This window comes from Pleurodeles waltl, chromosome 4_2, assembly GCF_031143425.1.
Source record: "Pleurodeles waltl isolate 20211129_DDA chromosome 4_2, aPleWal1.hap1.20221129, whole genome shotgun sequence".
NCBI classification, from domain to species: Eukaryota; Metazoa; Chordata; class Amphibia; order Caudata; family Salamandridae; genus Pleurodeles; species Pleurodeles waltl.
Window position 1 is genome coordinate 526,868,978 of NC_090443.1, and position 14,140 is coordinate 526,883,117.

At 44.6% G+C, this 14,140-nt stretch overlaps 1 protein-coding gene across 1 annotated transcript in view; it reads right to left on the bottom strand.

The window, feature by feature from the left end:
* Positions 1 to 14,140, bottom strand: part of LAMC2 (laminin subunit gamma 2) — a 95,516-nt gene that overhangs the window by 14,372 nt on the left and 67,004 nt on the right. Inside the window, exons 9-16 of the mRNA XM_069232048.1 lie at positions 13,656 to 13,874; positions 12,919 to 13,101; positions 8,196 to 8,441; positions 6,180 to 6,316; positions 4,719 to 4,875; positions 3,095 to 3,300; positions 2,238 to 2,296; positions 1,403 to 1,537 (exon numbers count right to left, since the gene is read on the bottom strand). Coding sequence (XP_069088149.1) covers positions 1,403 to 1,537; positions 2,238 to 2,296; positions 3,095 to 3,300; positions 4,719 to 4,875; positions 6,180 to 6,316; positions 8,196 to 8,441; positions 12,919 to 13,101; positions 13,656 to 13,874 — 1,342 coding nt within the window. The remainder of the gene's footprint in view (positions 1 to 1,402; positions 1,538 to 2,237; positions 2,297 to 3,094; positions 3,301 to 4,718; positions 4,876 to 6,179; positions 6,317 to 8,195; positions 8,442 to 12,918; positions 13,102 to 13,655; positions 13,875 to 14,140) is intronic.

The following is a 14,140-nucleotide window of genomic DNA, read 5'->3' on the forward strand; positions in this document are numbered from 1 at the left end:
CGGAAAGTAAGAAGTTGCTGAAAATGGATCACCATTTTAAATGGGGTTCTAGCTCACTTGCAGCTATTCTGTCCCTCAAGAGCCCTATCATTGGAAGTATGTCAATGCACCATCAACAGAGGTGTAATACTGCAAAGGGGTTTAGAAAGCAAGAAACTCTGCAGCCTAGGCTAGCATGCTGAGCATCCAAGACCAGCAACCATACGTGGTAGACTCCCTCTCTCAAGTAACCAAATTCATGTACAGTCAAAGTTAAAACTGCATAATTTCTAAGCATTACTGACATACAGAAGGCTCACATTTCTTAAAGAACTCATGTCTTTATGCCACTCGGAATCAGATGATTTCAGCCTGCTGTGGCTCAAAGGACTGGCTGCCTTGTCTCTTAAGATGAGCAGAGGCACCAGGGTGGCTGATGGAACGAGCATGGGGACAGAAAATACCTGCATTTTCGAGGCATAAGAAGGTTGTTTGATTATATTGTGTATGAAACGGATACCAAACAACAAAGTGAAAAGTAAAGCACAAAAACTGTGCTATATTCATTCTATCAAATAAAACACATTTAATTAATGATATCAAGCAACAGATACATATGTACATATGAGAAAGCCAAAATCAGCTAAGTTTGTTCACCTGCACTTATAAATGAAGATGTCTGTTTGAGTGTTTTAATTTCAAGGAAATATATGTCTATGCCTTACTGTTATCTGAAATAAGCAATCTCTCATGACCTTATGCTTTGTCATTCTGAGTGCCGTGGCAACTTTGAAATGGGCACAGATGGTGATTTCAATCACTTATGTTCTGCACAAATTGTGCTTGGTCCGTGGTTGTTGCATGCACAGGTAATACCTGTCCGGATATGTAATACTTGCAGTAAAACTTTTTACTGATGTTAGTCCCGCGAGTATAGAGATAAAATATTATTTGGGGGGGAATACAGTATTTACTGCGTCAGGACGGTTTTTGCAACCGAGCAGTTTTTGAGTTGTATGTCAGAATACTTTATACATAGAAATCTTGTTTGATGTAAGAAGTGTATCCAAGATTTAAGTTACTTCACAAAGATATCGTCCAACTGAGACGATGAGATTAGATTTCCCAATATTATTCCCAATAAGGCATGGCTTTGTAGCACGTGATGTCGGACAATATTCTGGTACCACAATGATTTTTGTGTCTGACTTAGAATGAGCCTAGAACCTTCTCAGATGTTCTGGAACCTTTGTTTTTTTTAAAAAATATTAACAGCACAGGTTCTCAAAGCCTCCAAGAAAGAGGTGACTTTTTAAGATACCTGAGGACTGGAAAGTACAACTGGTGAACTTAAAAAAGCCACGCTCAGTGTATATGGCACTGCCTCTGATGGGCACAGTGCAGCCGGGACGTACGCGCCTACCTTTTCGTTAATCCCTGGACAGAGACTCCAGCTCCCCCTGTAATCAGGGCAGTGCGCAATAACTCCAGGGCCGTAGAAGAGTCTCCCTGTGCATCCTGGGCTGCTTGCTCTACTGCGCCGGCCTCCTGGGTGTGCCTAGAGAGGGAAGAAGCCGCACAGTTCAAGGGGTATCAGGGTGGACACGTCCAGAGAGCAACGAGGTCAATGGCAAACCATTTGGGCCTGTGGAAGGCCAGCCATGCTAGGGCATAACTCAAGTCAAGTCAACTGAACCTGGCAGGCAATGGAAAAGGGCCGTGATGGGAGGGAGTGAGAGGGGGTAGTCAAAAAGTGTCATGGGGTAGTACCTCGATAGAGCAGGAGGTCATGAAGTGATAGAGAGAAAGGAGGAGGAGCAGTGAAATAGGGTCATGAAGGTAGCAGAGATAACAGGTCAGCATTAAGGGAGCAAAGTTAAAGGTGATCAGAGAGAGACAAAATCAGGGCTCTAGAAAGATAATGAGAGGCACCAAGAATGGGGCACTGAGAGAGCAGCAGTGAGAACTGTGTATGAGTTAGGAAGAGATAGGCAGGGAGAGAGAGGAGAAGTGGGAGAGACTGTGAAAAATGGGCAGTAAAAGAGGCATAGTGACGGGTGGTGACGAAAGGGGAGTAAGAGAGACAAAGCGAGAGGCACAGAGACCGGTGTGCAGTGAGAGGCAATGAGAAAGAGTAGTGATATCTCGGTAATAAAAGAGAATGTGGGTTTTAGAAAGTGTAATGAGGTCTAGCAAAAGGGCCACAGGAGAGAGGGGCATCAGGCTGGGACAAAAAGCAACTAGTTATTTATTCCTACCGGTTTGCCAATTCCAGTGCCTCTTGAGCCAGAGCTGAGGATGCTGAAGGTGGGACATTCTGATAAAAGAGAAGAAAGAAGAGACATCAGCAATGGTATGGGAGGGTTTATTGGAGAGCAGCCACTGTTCAGTGGTGTGTGCTAAATGGTATCTGTAAAGGTGGGTGAGCTCATGTGGGCTCAGTGTTGCATGTCAGATTGTGGGAGCTGCTGTTTTGAGGTGTATGCTGAGAATTATCAGTGAAACCTGGGTACCTTGGTGAGATTATGCGCGCTGTTGTTTTAGAATGTGTTGGGGCAGTCATGAGTGAGACTGTGGGTGCTGTTGGTTTGCTGAATTGCACTATGCACAAAGAGAATTATCGGTGAGAACTGCTTTTGGTAGTGTGTGATGAGAGTTATCAGCCAGAGTGTTGCAGCTGCTATTTTGTAGTGTATACAAAGGGCACTGTGCAAATGACTGGTGCGGTTTTGTAGTGTGCCTAGAGTTAAGAGTCATTTAAGGTGTGCACAAAAAGTGTTGTGCAGATGCTGATGGGCTTACTCTCCATGAGAGTATACTGTTTTGTGGTTTGTGTTAAGACTTATGAGCATATCTGCAGCTATTGCACGTGTGTGGCTCCTGGTGGCATTGCTCAGAAGGTCGGAACTGTGTTTTGTGGTGTTTCCTGACAGATTGCTCAGTTAGTGGGTGGTACTGCTTTTTAGTGTGCTCAGAAGCTTATATTTTACAGATGATGATGGGAGACACTCTTGTAGCGTTTTCCAGTGGAGGAATGGGGAGTAGTGCCCAAAGGTTTCAGCTTCTGTGATGCAGTATTTGTGAGTGCAGTCTACTGTTATGATTTGAGGTTTACCATTTCTTGCAAGGTGACCTTTGACCCTTCAAGTTCTAGACGAGCCTTCTCAATCAGCCGTCTGGTTTCCTGCATCTGGCCCTGGTACTGGCCTGCCAGAGTCTGCAACCCACCCGCGTCCACCTGTACTCGGTCCATATTCTGTTGAGTACTGGCCTGCTCCGCCTTCAACTTGGAGAAGCGGCTCCGGAGAGACCTATTTGAGCCTGTAAAAGAGACAAGAAAAAAAAGAGTATAAGGAGACATGAACTGAGGTGGTGACATAAGAGAAGAGGAAGGCAACTAGCTGAAAAATAGAATGATAAAAATATAATGAAGGGCAACAAAAGGGAACGGAATGACTAGAGAAACAAAAGTAAGGAAGAGAGAAAATGAACAAGTAAAAGTGAACAGTTTAAAAGAAACTAGTATAGAGTTTTTTAGAAACTACTTATAAAGGATGCGCGATGGGATTTCTAGGTGGTAAGGAAGCGAATGGGTCGGAGGGAAATGAAGGAGAAATAGATTAAAAGGGAGAGGAAGAATTGCTGAGAGGGGGAGGAATGGAAGGAAGAAGGCATAACAGTGAAGTAAGACAAAAGGGGTTACAAAAATAAAGTGAAGGTCAAGAAAAGATATTTGAAGGGTGGGTAAAACTGAAGCAGGTAAAAGAGAAGAGTGAAAAGATTAAAAAACAGAGGATGAAGAGGGGGCAATAGTAGTGGAGATGACATGTGAATAACAGGTATAGAAGGAAGTGAGGGAAACAAAAGAAAAGGAAGGAAAAGATAGAAAGCCATATGTTAAGATGGCAGAAGAGTGGAAAAGTCAAACAAAGAGAAAACAATTAAAGAAGGAAAGAGAATGCCGTCAATTAGATAACTGCTGAGGAAAAGAGAGTTAAAGGATGAAGAGGCAAAGATATGAGACCAAAATAACAAGCGTGACAATGGCAATATTTCTGGCCTATAAAAGAAAGTGTCTATTCAGTTACTGGTGAGTTTGGACATTCAATAAGTGATCTCACTTTCAATCTGTCACTCAGCCTTGCACTCCTAGATCCATTCACTCACTAAGTCATTTATTCAGTCACCCACTTTCCCGCTCACCACAAAACATGAACACAAACTCATGAAGCATATGTACGTAGAAAAAAATAAAACACAGCAGTGAGCAGTAGTCTTATAGTGGTGTTGTAATAGATTGTTGTTTTAAATCTCCAGCAGGGGTGCCATGCTTAAAAGCAGCATGCTGGCCTTCTTGGAGAAGTAAAACAATAACACAATATACAAATACAGTTCCAGTAAGGCCACTCAATAAATATCACACTAGCAGGCAATCTCAGAATGGAACTGTGCATAGTGCATCATTCCTGCACCGATCCAAGATGACCAACATAATGCTTTTACATGTGGCACCCATCATGGCCCTGTAAAACAATGACAAACCTTAGACAGTACCATCCCAAGGCGACTGCCTGTTTAGAAACAATGGCACATGGGATGTGGCACTGCCACCCTTCAGAATCTCATTAGAAGCCCACCCCAGGGACATACCGTCCCCTATTTTCCCACTAGGAAGCCTTCCCAGTAGCACTAGTACCATCTAGGGTCTCACTCTAGAGCTCCCGCACTGGCATTGTTACCTTCCAGGGTCTCTGCCTCTTTCCTCATGCCCAGGGCTGACTGCTGTGCCTCACGGATCCTTGCTTCAAGCTCTGCATTGTTGACAGTAATATCTCCAGCTTGGACCCCCGACACCAGTGCTTCCAAATCCTTGAGTTGTCGCTGGTGCTGGTCCATCTATAACCAAGGAGCCATTAGAGTGAGCAATTGGTGTGAAAGTACTAAATGGACAATATCTGAACTCAGCTTTAACTATCGCTGTTAGGCCATTACCACAAGGTGACTGTTTCTATGTTCATGAGCAACCCACTGCTGTCCATAGCTCATGCATGGTCAGCCATGGATTAAAATGTTGGTTTCACTGAAGTAAGACCAGAATTTCCGATTGCTTTTGCATGAGAGTTTCAATTTTCTGACACGGAAAAAAATGGTGCTTTTAATCGATCGATCCAACATAACAGGAACATTTATGCGAAGAGGAATTTCATTGAGGTATCGCGAGGGTTTGGTGAAAGAGATTGCATTAAAACGTGACAAAATATTGCTATTTAAAGGGCTTCTTGGGCAATTTAAATGAATTGTTCTGTCAACGTCGATTGTTCGCAGAACAAAGGGTTTGGTTTGGGTATTTCTATTCAAAACAGCTTTTTAGATGAAGGGTAATTTTAGAAGGTCCTTAATTAGCACAGAACACGTTTAAAAAACGAATTATGAAGCAATGTTGAGCATTTTTGGGCCATTGGAAATAAAAAAAAACTCATGTCATCTGGGACGCCATTGTGTAGTCCAGGACTCTGTGATATGCAGATTCATTCAGGGAGTTGTAGTCTTGATTAATTTCAACTAAACTAATTGGACTAACAAACTTGAAAACAATGCTTTTGAAAAGGAAAGTCTAGGGCTGTAACATGGTGTCCCTGAAGACATTACGTGAAATCATCTAATTTGCTTGCCAGTAGGGACAGAGGGAGGGATTAAAAGACTCTCGCAGTTTCGCCGTGCAGGGAAAGGGGTACAGACCCCACTATAGTTATTGGGGTGACAGGCTCAGAAATGAGGAGTGGTGAAGCAGCATTGATTGGGGGGGATTAATCACCCACTCTGCAGGTTCAGAAACAAGGCAGGAACAGTAACCTGGAAGCCAAATAATTCACTTGGGAGGCACAGAACGCCAGAGGTTGACTAGTGGCAGTGTCGGATATGTTCCGGTTCATCCATGAAGAACAGAGGTAAGGGGGGAGGAGTGGCAAACTTGCAAACCATACCCACGTTTGAGTTTGATAAATGCTATTTCGATTTACAACTGGGAGGAAGGAACATGAGTCAAACAGTGAACGCGGCTAGTGATAGTGCCTTGAAGGGACAGGTGAACTGCACATTGGGTGCCTCTGCACAGAGCCTTTCTGTACTTTCAGCCTCTGCAGAGAGCCCAGGGAGCAAGGAATGAATGATGACAGGAGACAGATCCCCAAGGCACTTACCTGACTCTTCACTTCCACGTAGCATGTCGGGCACCGCGGGTGTTGGCACCTGGGCCCCTCAAAATTGGCTTTGCAACGGCAGGTTCCATCGGATTGGCACAGCTGGGACTCCGCACCCACAGGATGACAGCTGCAGGCTGTGGAGGGGCAGGAGACCATGGTTAGGAAACGAAGCATAGCACTAAAATAGCTAACAAACCTTGAGCCAATGGTGCCAGCCCTGACCTCGACATCTACATGACTTTGCCCCATTGCCAATGCCTAGAGTGAAACTACACCCCCAATGCCACCTGCCTTTGCACCTTTCTCAGCCCCCACCATAAGGCTACTGTGATACTCGAAATGGATGTCAAAGGCAGAGAGTGCCAATAGGCTTCCTGGCTGCGAGGATCAGATTATCCCCTGATGATATTAATGTGAGTGTCAGATAATAATTTCTCTTAAAATATGTAACAGGTCAAATAAGGTGGGGGGCAGAATATATTGTCCCGTTACCCAGATAATGACGGCAGGGGTGTATGCAACGTACCAACTGTCCAGGTTTAAGGGGAGGACTGCTGGTTTGTGATTGGGCTATGTGAAGAATCAAATCCTTTACAGCCAGGCGTGCTTGTAAACAAGTCATCCTTAAACCCCGGTCTTTGGAGGGGATGGTTTTTCCTCCTCGCGCCCTCCCATTCAGAATTGGCTGCCCTCTGCAGGCAGTCTCTGGCAATGCCTCTCTCTGGGCATGGCATGGTATGATTCTTATGGGAAGGCACCGTGTATTCCGTTTAAAGGATGCTCTGTGTGTCCTCACTCAGAGGTTGGCACAGTGTACCGTTGGAATAATACAGGCGGTCATTCTGACTTTGGCAGGCGGCGGAGGCCGCCGACCAAAGTCCCGCCATCAGAATACCGCTGCGCGGTCAAAAGACCGCCGCGGTAATTCTGAGTTTCCCGCTGGGCTGGCGGGCGACCGCCAGAAGGCCGCCCGCCAGCCCAGCGGGAAACCCCCTTCCATGAGGATGCCGGCTCCGAATGTAGCCGGCGGAGTGGAAGGGGTGCGACGGGTGCAGTTGCACCCGTCGCGATTTTCAGTGTCTGCTTGGCAGACACTGAAAATCTTGGTGGGGCCCTGTTAGGGGGCCCCTGCAGTGCCCATGCCACTGGCATGGGCACTGCAGGGGCCCCCAGGGGCCCCACGACACCTGTTACCGCCAGCCAGGTTCTGGCGGTCAAAACCGCCAGAACCAGGCTGGCGGTAAGGGGGTCGGAATCCCCATGGCGGCGCTGCCTGCAGCGCCGCCATGGAGGATTCCCCAGGGCAGCGGGAAACCGGCGGGACACCGCCGGTTTCCCGTTTCTGACCGCGGCTGTACCGCCGCGGTCAGAATGCCCATGGATGCACCGCCAGCCTGTTGGCGGTGCATCCGCGGTCCCCGGCCCTGGCGGTAGTCAACCGCCAGGGTCGGAATGACCCCCACAGTGTTTTCTCCTTCAGGGATTCACACAGTATGCAATCTCTCAAGAGATGGCACAGTGTGTCCTCCTTCAGGGGATGGCAGAAACTGCTTTATCTCAGGGGATGGTACAATGTGGCATCTCGCAGCCGATGGCCCAGTGCTCTCTCAGAAGGTTTCACAATGTTCCGTGTTGTAGGTGATTTCAAAATATTGCTTTCTCTGCTCAGAAGATGGCAGAATGTTTCCTCTCTCAGGGAATATAACGTGTCTCTCTCATGGGACAAGTTTATGCACTCAGATGTTTATACAACGCCCCCTCTCTCATGTGATTTCACAATACTTCTCTCTAAACTCAGGAGATGGCACAATGAGCCCTCTCTCGGTTTTTTTAAATGATGCTCTTTTCTCTCTGAATATGGCACAATGTACCATCAGCTAGTTTCACAGAATGTCCTATCTCAGAAGATGACCCAAGGCGCCTCACTCAGGTGGTTACACAACATGACCTTTCCCAGCCCCTCTCTGCTGCCATCTTGGGTGAGTGTGCACCACGTTATCAGTCTCTTCTCACCTTTACACTTTTCAGCTGGGGTAAGCGCCATAGGGTTGCCGTAGAAGCCCTCCTTGCAGCGTTCACAGTTGAAGCCAGCTGTGTTATACAAGCATTTCAAGCATTCGCCAGACCAAGGGTCGCAGTTCTCAGACTCCAGGGGGTCAACGTTACTGTTGCAGCTGCAAGGACTGCATGGTCTGGCAGGACCCCTCTGACCGATCGGATCTCCAAAGTGTCCGTCAGCACATATATCACAGCGAGCCCCTGCAAACAGCAAAGAAATCCCATTAGAGGGGCCTAGTGGCCTACTGAGATGGACTAGGGTAATAGGCGGTGCAACATTACCCAAAAAGAAAGTGAGTCTGAAAGCTAATGGCGTGCCTGGAACAGAGGCATTACCTGACATATTTCAGCCCTAATAACATCATTCATAAGCAACATCCTGACGTCCTCACAAGCCAGGTCCATCTCTTAACACTCGCGACAACAAATAAAAAAATATTACTTCGAAAATCTTCCGAGAACCTGTAAAAGTGAGAAAGTTGGGATAATATTCATATAAATGTGTAGAAATTGAGACAGAGATTTGCCAGAAATGTGGCCAAAATCATCCCAGTGCACTCAATGCGCCGACAGACTGCTAAATGTTACTACAAATAGGGGAAGACCTAACACAAATGGGTAGATATGTAGCTTTACAGGGAGCTGATGTTGAACTTTCGAGGTCAAAGTGCCCCAAACTTGAAGGCAAATTAAGAGGAAAAATCTGAAGACAGTTTAGACAATCAGGTGGAATTTCGTAAAAATATGGTAAATGAACATATATAATGTTAATCGATGAGCCATAAAGGGAAACGAAATGCAGTCAACAACAAATTTGACCAAGAAAGTCGTATAAATCAGAAACGAACAACTCTGACAGGTGAACTAAAAGGGGAACAAAAAATGTCAGACTTGTGGCAAAACATTGAAAATATGAAGTTTCAATAGCCTATGGAAATTTGACACAGTACTACCAAGAATGTGATACATTGCATAAACCCTCCAAAATTGGAATCATTTAGGAAATTCATGGACAAATGTATTAAAAAACGACATCAACTCTACTGTATAATTACTGGCCTCGAAAAGATGTGTCACAATTGATGATTTCCAATACTAGGGAGTAAAGCAGTAAAAATTTTGCAAAAAGGCTAAAAACAAAACGTTTCGAACCAAGACTAGATCAGTATCTCGTGAAACTTCAGCATTATTTGCACGAACTGTCAAATCAAAATCAAACCACCAAAGTCAAGGGAAAACTTGACGAAAACATGCCAAAATGTATCATATTTGAGCAAAACCCATCGAAGCTGGGCAAAAGCTCAGGTAGAAGCAGGACTAAGGAAAAAATTTGCTACATATAAGAAAAAAACATAGCAAATGAAAAAAAGCCCGTAAAAGCTGACCAAAATCTGTCAAACAGGAAAAGATGCCAAGGTAAAACAGCTAAAAGTTGAGCAAAATATGTCAGTGCCAATACAAAGTACATCAAAGCTGAAGAAACGCCTGTTAAAACTGAGCAAACCTGTCAAAGCTAAGAGAAAAACTAAGAGAATAACGGTCACATTTCAGGAAAACATGTACAAACTGAGAAAATCCTGTAAAAAAGAATTGAAAGCTGAGCAAGACCTCTCAGATTTGAGAACAAACTTTCAAACTTGAGAAAAACTTCTCACAGTGGAGCAAAACATGTCAAATTTAAAACAAAACCTGTTATAGCTAAAGGAAAGTCAAGTCTCCCAAATACGTCTGCTACAAAACCCTGCAGTGAATGTTGAAGAGAAAGCAACAATCAGTTTCCAACACATCAATTAATTTTGCAATAGGGTGAGAGGATTTAAGGGTGAATTATAAATTCTTCTTATCTAAAATGTAAGTATCCAGGTTGTATGACTGTGGTTTCTTTGAATGAACAGACATTATTTTTTAATAAACAATGAGTGGAATACCTGGGGCCTTATTACCAATAGTACCCCAGGGCAGCAATGGGTGTGTGAACCCAATGTTGCACTCCCTGTGGTATTACAGAAGACTCTTGCGCTGTCCCTTCTATGATACTGATAACGTTGGTGCGCATGTGGCGCATTGCTATATTCAGAGGGCGTTCCCTCATTTGTGTGGGGGCGTAGCGCCATGCATATGAGAGAATCACTATGCCTCTGTGGACATGAGTGCAGAGGCATACATGCCCTTAGGAGGAGCACTGATAGTGGGCCACGAATTGGTCATTGAGCCACCTGAGGGCAACCCTCTGGAAGGGGGGAAAGGAAGCGCCATGCACCCCACCGGACACCCCTCCGCAGGCAGATGCAGGCACTCACTGCACCTGCCTGCAGGGGGATCCCTAACCACTCTTTAAAGTGCAGGAGGATTGCAGCCTGCACTGTGAAACAAGGAACAGCTTGGATGCGGCTGCTCTATATTTCACTGAATGCGCTGCTGTGGGGGCAGCCCGGGTTTTCTGCTGCCATAAGGGCAGCGCATTCATTGTAAGAGAGCACACTGTCCCTGCTGCCTGGTGCACCTCTTTAAAGGTACACCGTTGCACAAACAAGGACAGTGCCCCCTATCGGTAATACAGGCTCGGGTTATTTATCGAGCCCCATGTTAGAGAGCCCAGAAATTGGTATGAGTGGTAATATAATTATCTTTGTTACATTTTATCTTCGGTTGATCCCACTTAAGGCTCATGATTTGATTTTCAATTTGCTAGAAACTAACAATGTAAGATCAGTAGGCTCAAGGAAAAGTGATCAGGCTGAGACAAAGATGAAAGCGATTTTCCCTATGATGGCTCAGAAGTGGAAAAAATAAACACATATCAATTCGTCCATTGATATGTGAGAAAAGATATGTTAGATTAACTTTTTCACTGTAGTTGAGGCTAATTATCTCAGGATGCAATTCTATCCAGATTGACTTACACATCGAACTCCTGCTTTTATATAGAAGAATAAGCGAAGTATTAATCTTAATGTTTTAAATGTATCTCCGGCATAATGGGGATTTGGTTTATATAGTATAGCCATGTCCTCTATTGGCCTGATTCCAGGAGGTTATTTTTAGATACATTGAAACTAAATTCCTCATTTCTAGCCTAAGAGATCCTAAGGTAGCCCTTTTTACCATGTTTTTCAAATCGTAGAGTTAGCAAATTCTGGGAGTAAATAGGTCTATAGTTTTATGCTCACACCTAGATCCAATAGAAAAGTTATCAACTATGGGAACTTTTTCTCTGACATTGATGGTAAAAGCTTAAATTAAATTATGGATTTGAAAAAAATCATGGTTAATTTAATGAGAACTTGTTGAGACACACATACACATGTATATATATATATATATACATATATATATATACTTACATATATCCTTGCTGCCAACACTCCTTAATTTACAGGTTGGGTTACATCACATTGACTTAGGAGCCTGGTAATAGTTTACTTAGCCTCATGTACTTGCATTGTTTGATAGTAATGGTCTACTTTTGAGTCGTACAAAATATGTAGTCAAGTGTTGCTATTTATTCCTTAAGTTTTCATTTTTTTATTAAACTATTTCTGTGTTCTTAAGTGTAAAACGTGAATGTTTTTATTTCCTTATCAATAACATAAAAAATAAGGGCAAGTCTGTCAAAACTAAGTCCCAACCTGACAAAACTGAGGACAATTTATGAAAATTGAACGAAACCTTTCAAAGCCAAACAATACCTGTCAAGACGAAAGAAAACCTGTCAAAGTTGAGCGAAACACATACATCAAAATGAATCATACCCGTCAAAGCTGAACAACTTCTAATAATGCTAAGCATACATGTCAATACTATGTACAACTTATAGAAGCAGAGAAAAACATCAAATCTGAGCAAAACCTTTCAAAGCTGAACAAAACCTTTCAAAGATGATCAATACATATCAAAGATGAACAATACATATCAAAGCTGAAGAAACCCTTCTAGAGATGAACAAAACATATCAAAGCTGAACAAAAATGTTCCGATTGAACAGTACCAGTTGAAGCTCCGCAAAATCTATTAAACCGAAATAAACCCCTTGCCAAAATAGATCAAAACATGATAAAAAGTATAAAACTGGTAAAAACAAGTTAATACTTTAAAACAGTGACAAAGGCTAATTATATCGCAATTGTGGCACAACATGTTAAAACTTGGAGAGACTAAGTCAGAATGTGGGCGAAACATCAAAGTAGGGGCAAAACATCACAAATGAGGTAAAACAGGGAACGGCAGAGGACATGTTCAAAACTAATGCCTACATCCTGGAAATGGGCAAATAACTGGTGATGCTTAAACGCCTGTCATTATTGATAAATACACTGACTAAACGTTGGCAAATCCAAAAGCAATGTGATCATATTATGACTTATTACGGCCAACAATTTACAAAACCAAAAGCATATTAAAATCTATTGGTATGCAATGCTACAAGTATAGAGAAGGAACAGGAAAGTGCCACTAGAAACACAGAGAAATATAAATATTGTAATAAATACTGAGACATATAGTGAACATTTGACGAGACCAGGGCTGAATATCTTAAAACTAAGGTAGATACCCTGTTATTTCTTCTACCGGCATCTACACACCAGTTTTCTTTGCCTGGCATTCCCCTTCTCCCCCGCCCTTTCTGCCCGGCATGGCACTGCGCGACAGGAAGCAACAAAGACCCCGCCCTCCTCACCAGTGACTCCTGCTGGACAGGTGTTGCACACCACCTCCTCGGTCTCGGGCATGACCGAGCACCCGAAGCCATCTCTGCAGGGGCAGGGCCTGCAGCTCCGAGGGTCCTGGGGGTCGTTGTAGGAGCCTGCTGGGCATTCGGGGCAGTCCTGGTCGGGGTTTTCATCTCCGGCATAGCAATCGCCTATATGAGCAGAAGGAGTAAGGGAAAGAAAGAGGGCAGAGAAAAGGGGAGGCGGAAAAGGGTGGACACGGAGCCGGGGTAGAGAAGGAAGTAGGAGGGAAGAAAAATGGAGGTGAAGACAGAGGGAGACGGACGAAGGGCAATCCGGTGTGTGTGTGTGGGAGGGCGGTGAGGTGAAAAGGGAAGAAGGATTAAGAAGGGGGAGAGCACGGACAGAAACAGGAAGCAGTTGAGGACGGCGCGAGGAATGGATGAGACGAAGAAGCAGCGTGGTAGAAACACCGGAGACAGAAATATATGGGGATGGGAAGAGAAAACAAGAGAGCAGAATGGAAAGGAAGAAGAGTAAAAGGTAACGCAAAAAGAGAGAGAACAGAAAAAAATGAGTGAGGATCCATTGATTTCCCCAAGGCAACAGACATTCGAGTACTGAGCAGCCCCATGACGGTCGAGGCCTATTTTCACTTTACCATACCCGTATATTGCAAGGTTCCACAGTCACCCTCCCTCTACCCTCCCCCTCCACACACACCGAGTGGTACGCTCTCACTCACCTGTGTCGGGATCACAGACTCCTCCACCAAGGCAGTTGCAGGGTACGCAGGAGGAGAAGGGGCCTAGGCCGGCGGATTTCCTCCGGTACCCGGGGGCACATTTCTCACAGAACTGCCCCTGGTACTCAGGGGGACACGTGCAGCGTTCCACCCAGGGGGCCGGTGCCCCAGAAATGGGGCGAGCCGACACCAGGGTGAAGTTCCCCATGTACCCCGTGCCTGGAAATTAAGGAGACAGAAGACATTAGCGATGCTCTGCCTAATAGAGGTACCCACAGAATGCGCCAAGCTCTACTCACAGAACATTTATTGCCATGTACGGGGTTACAGAAAAGGCAGTGCCCATTTGTTGAAGTCATTTCCTGTTCTTTTGTCTTAGTGAGAAAGCATTTTTTTTTAAATGAGCTCTTTGCTCTGTTTAGAATGCCCATTCAACACTTTCTATACTCTTATAAGGATGTGGTCACATGTGTACGAAGCAACCA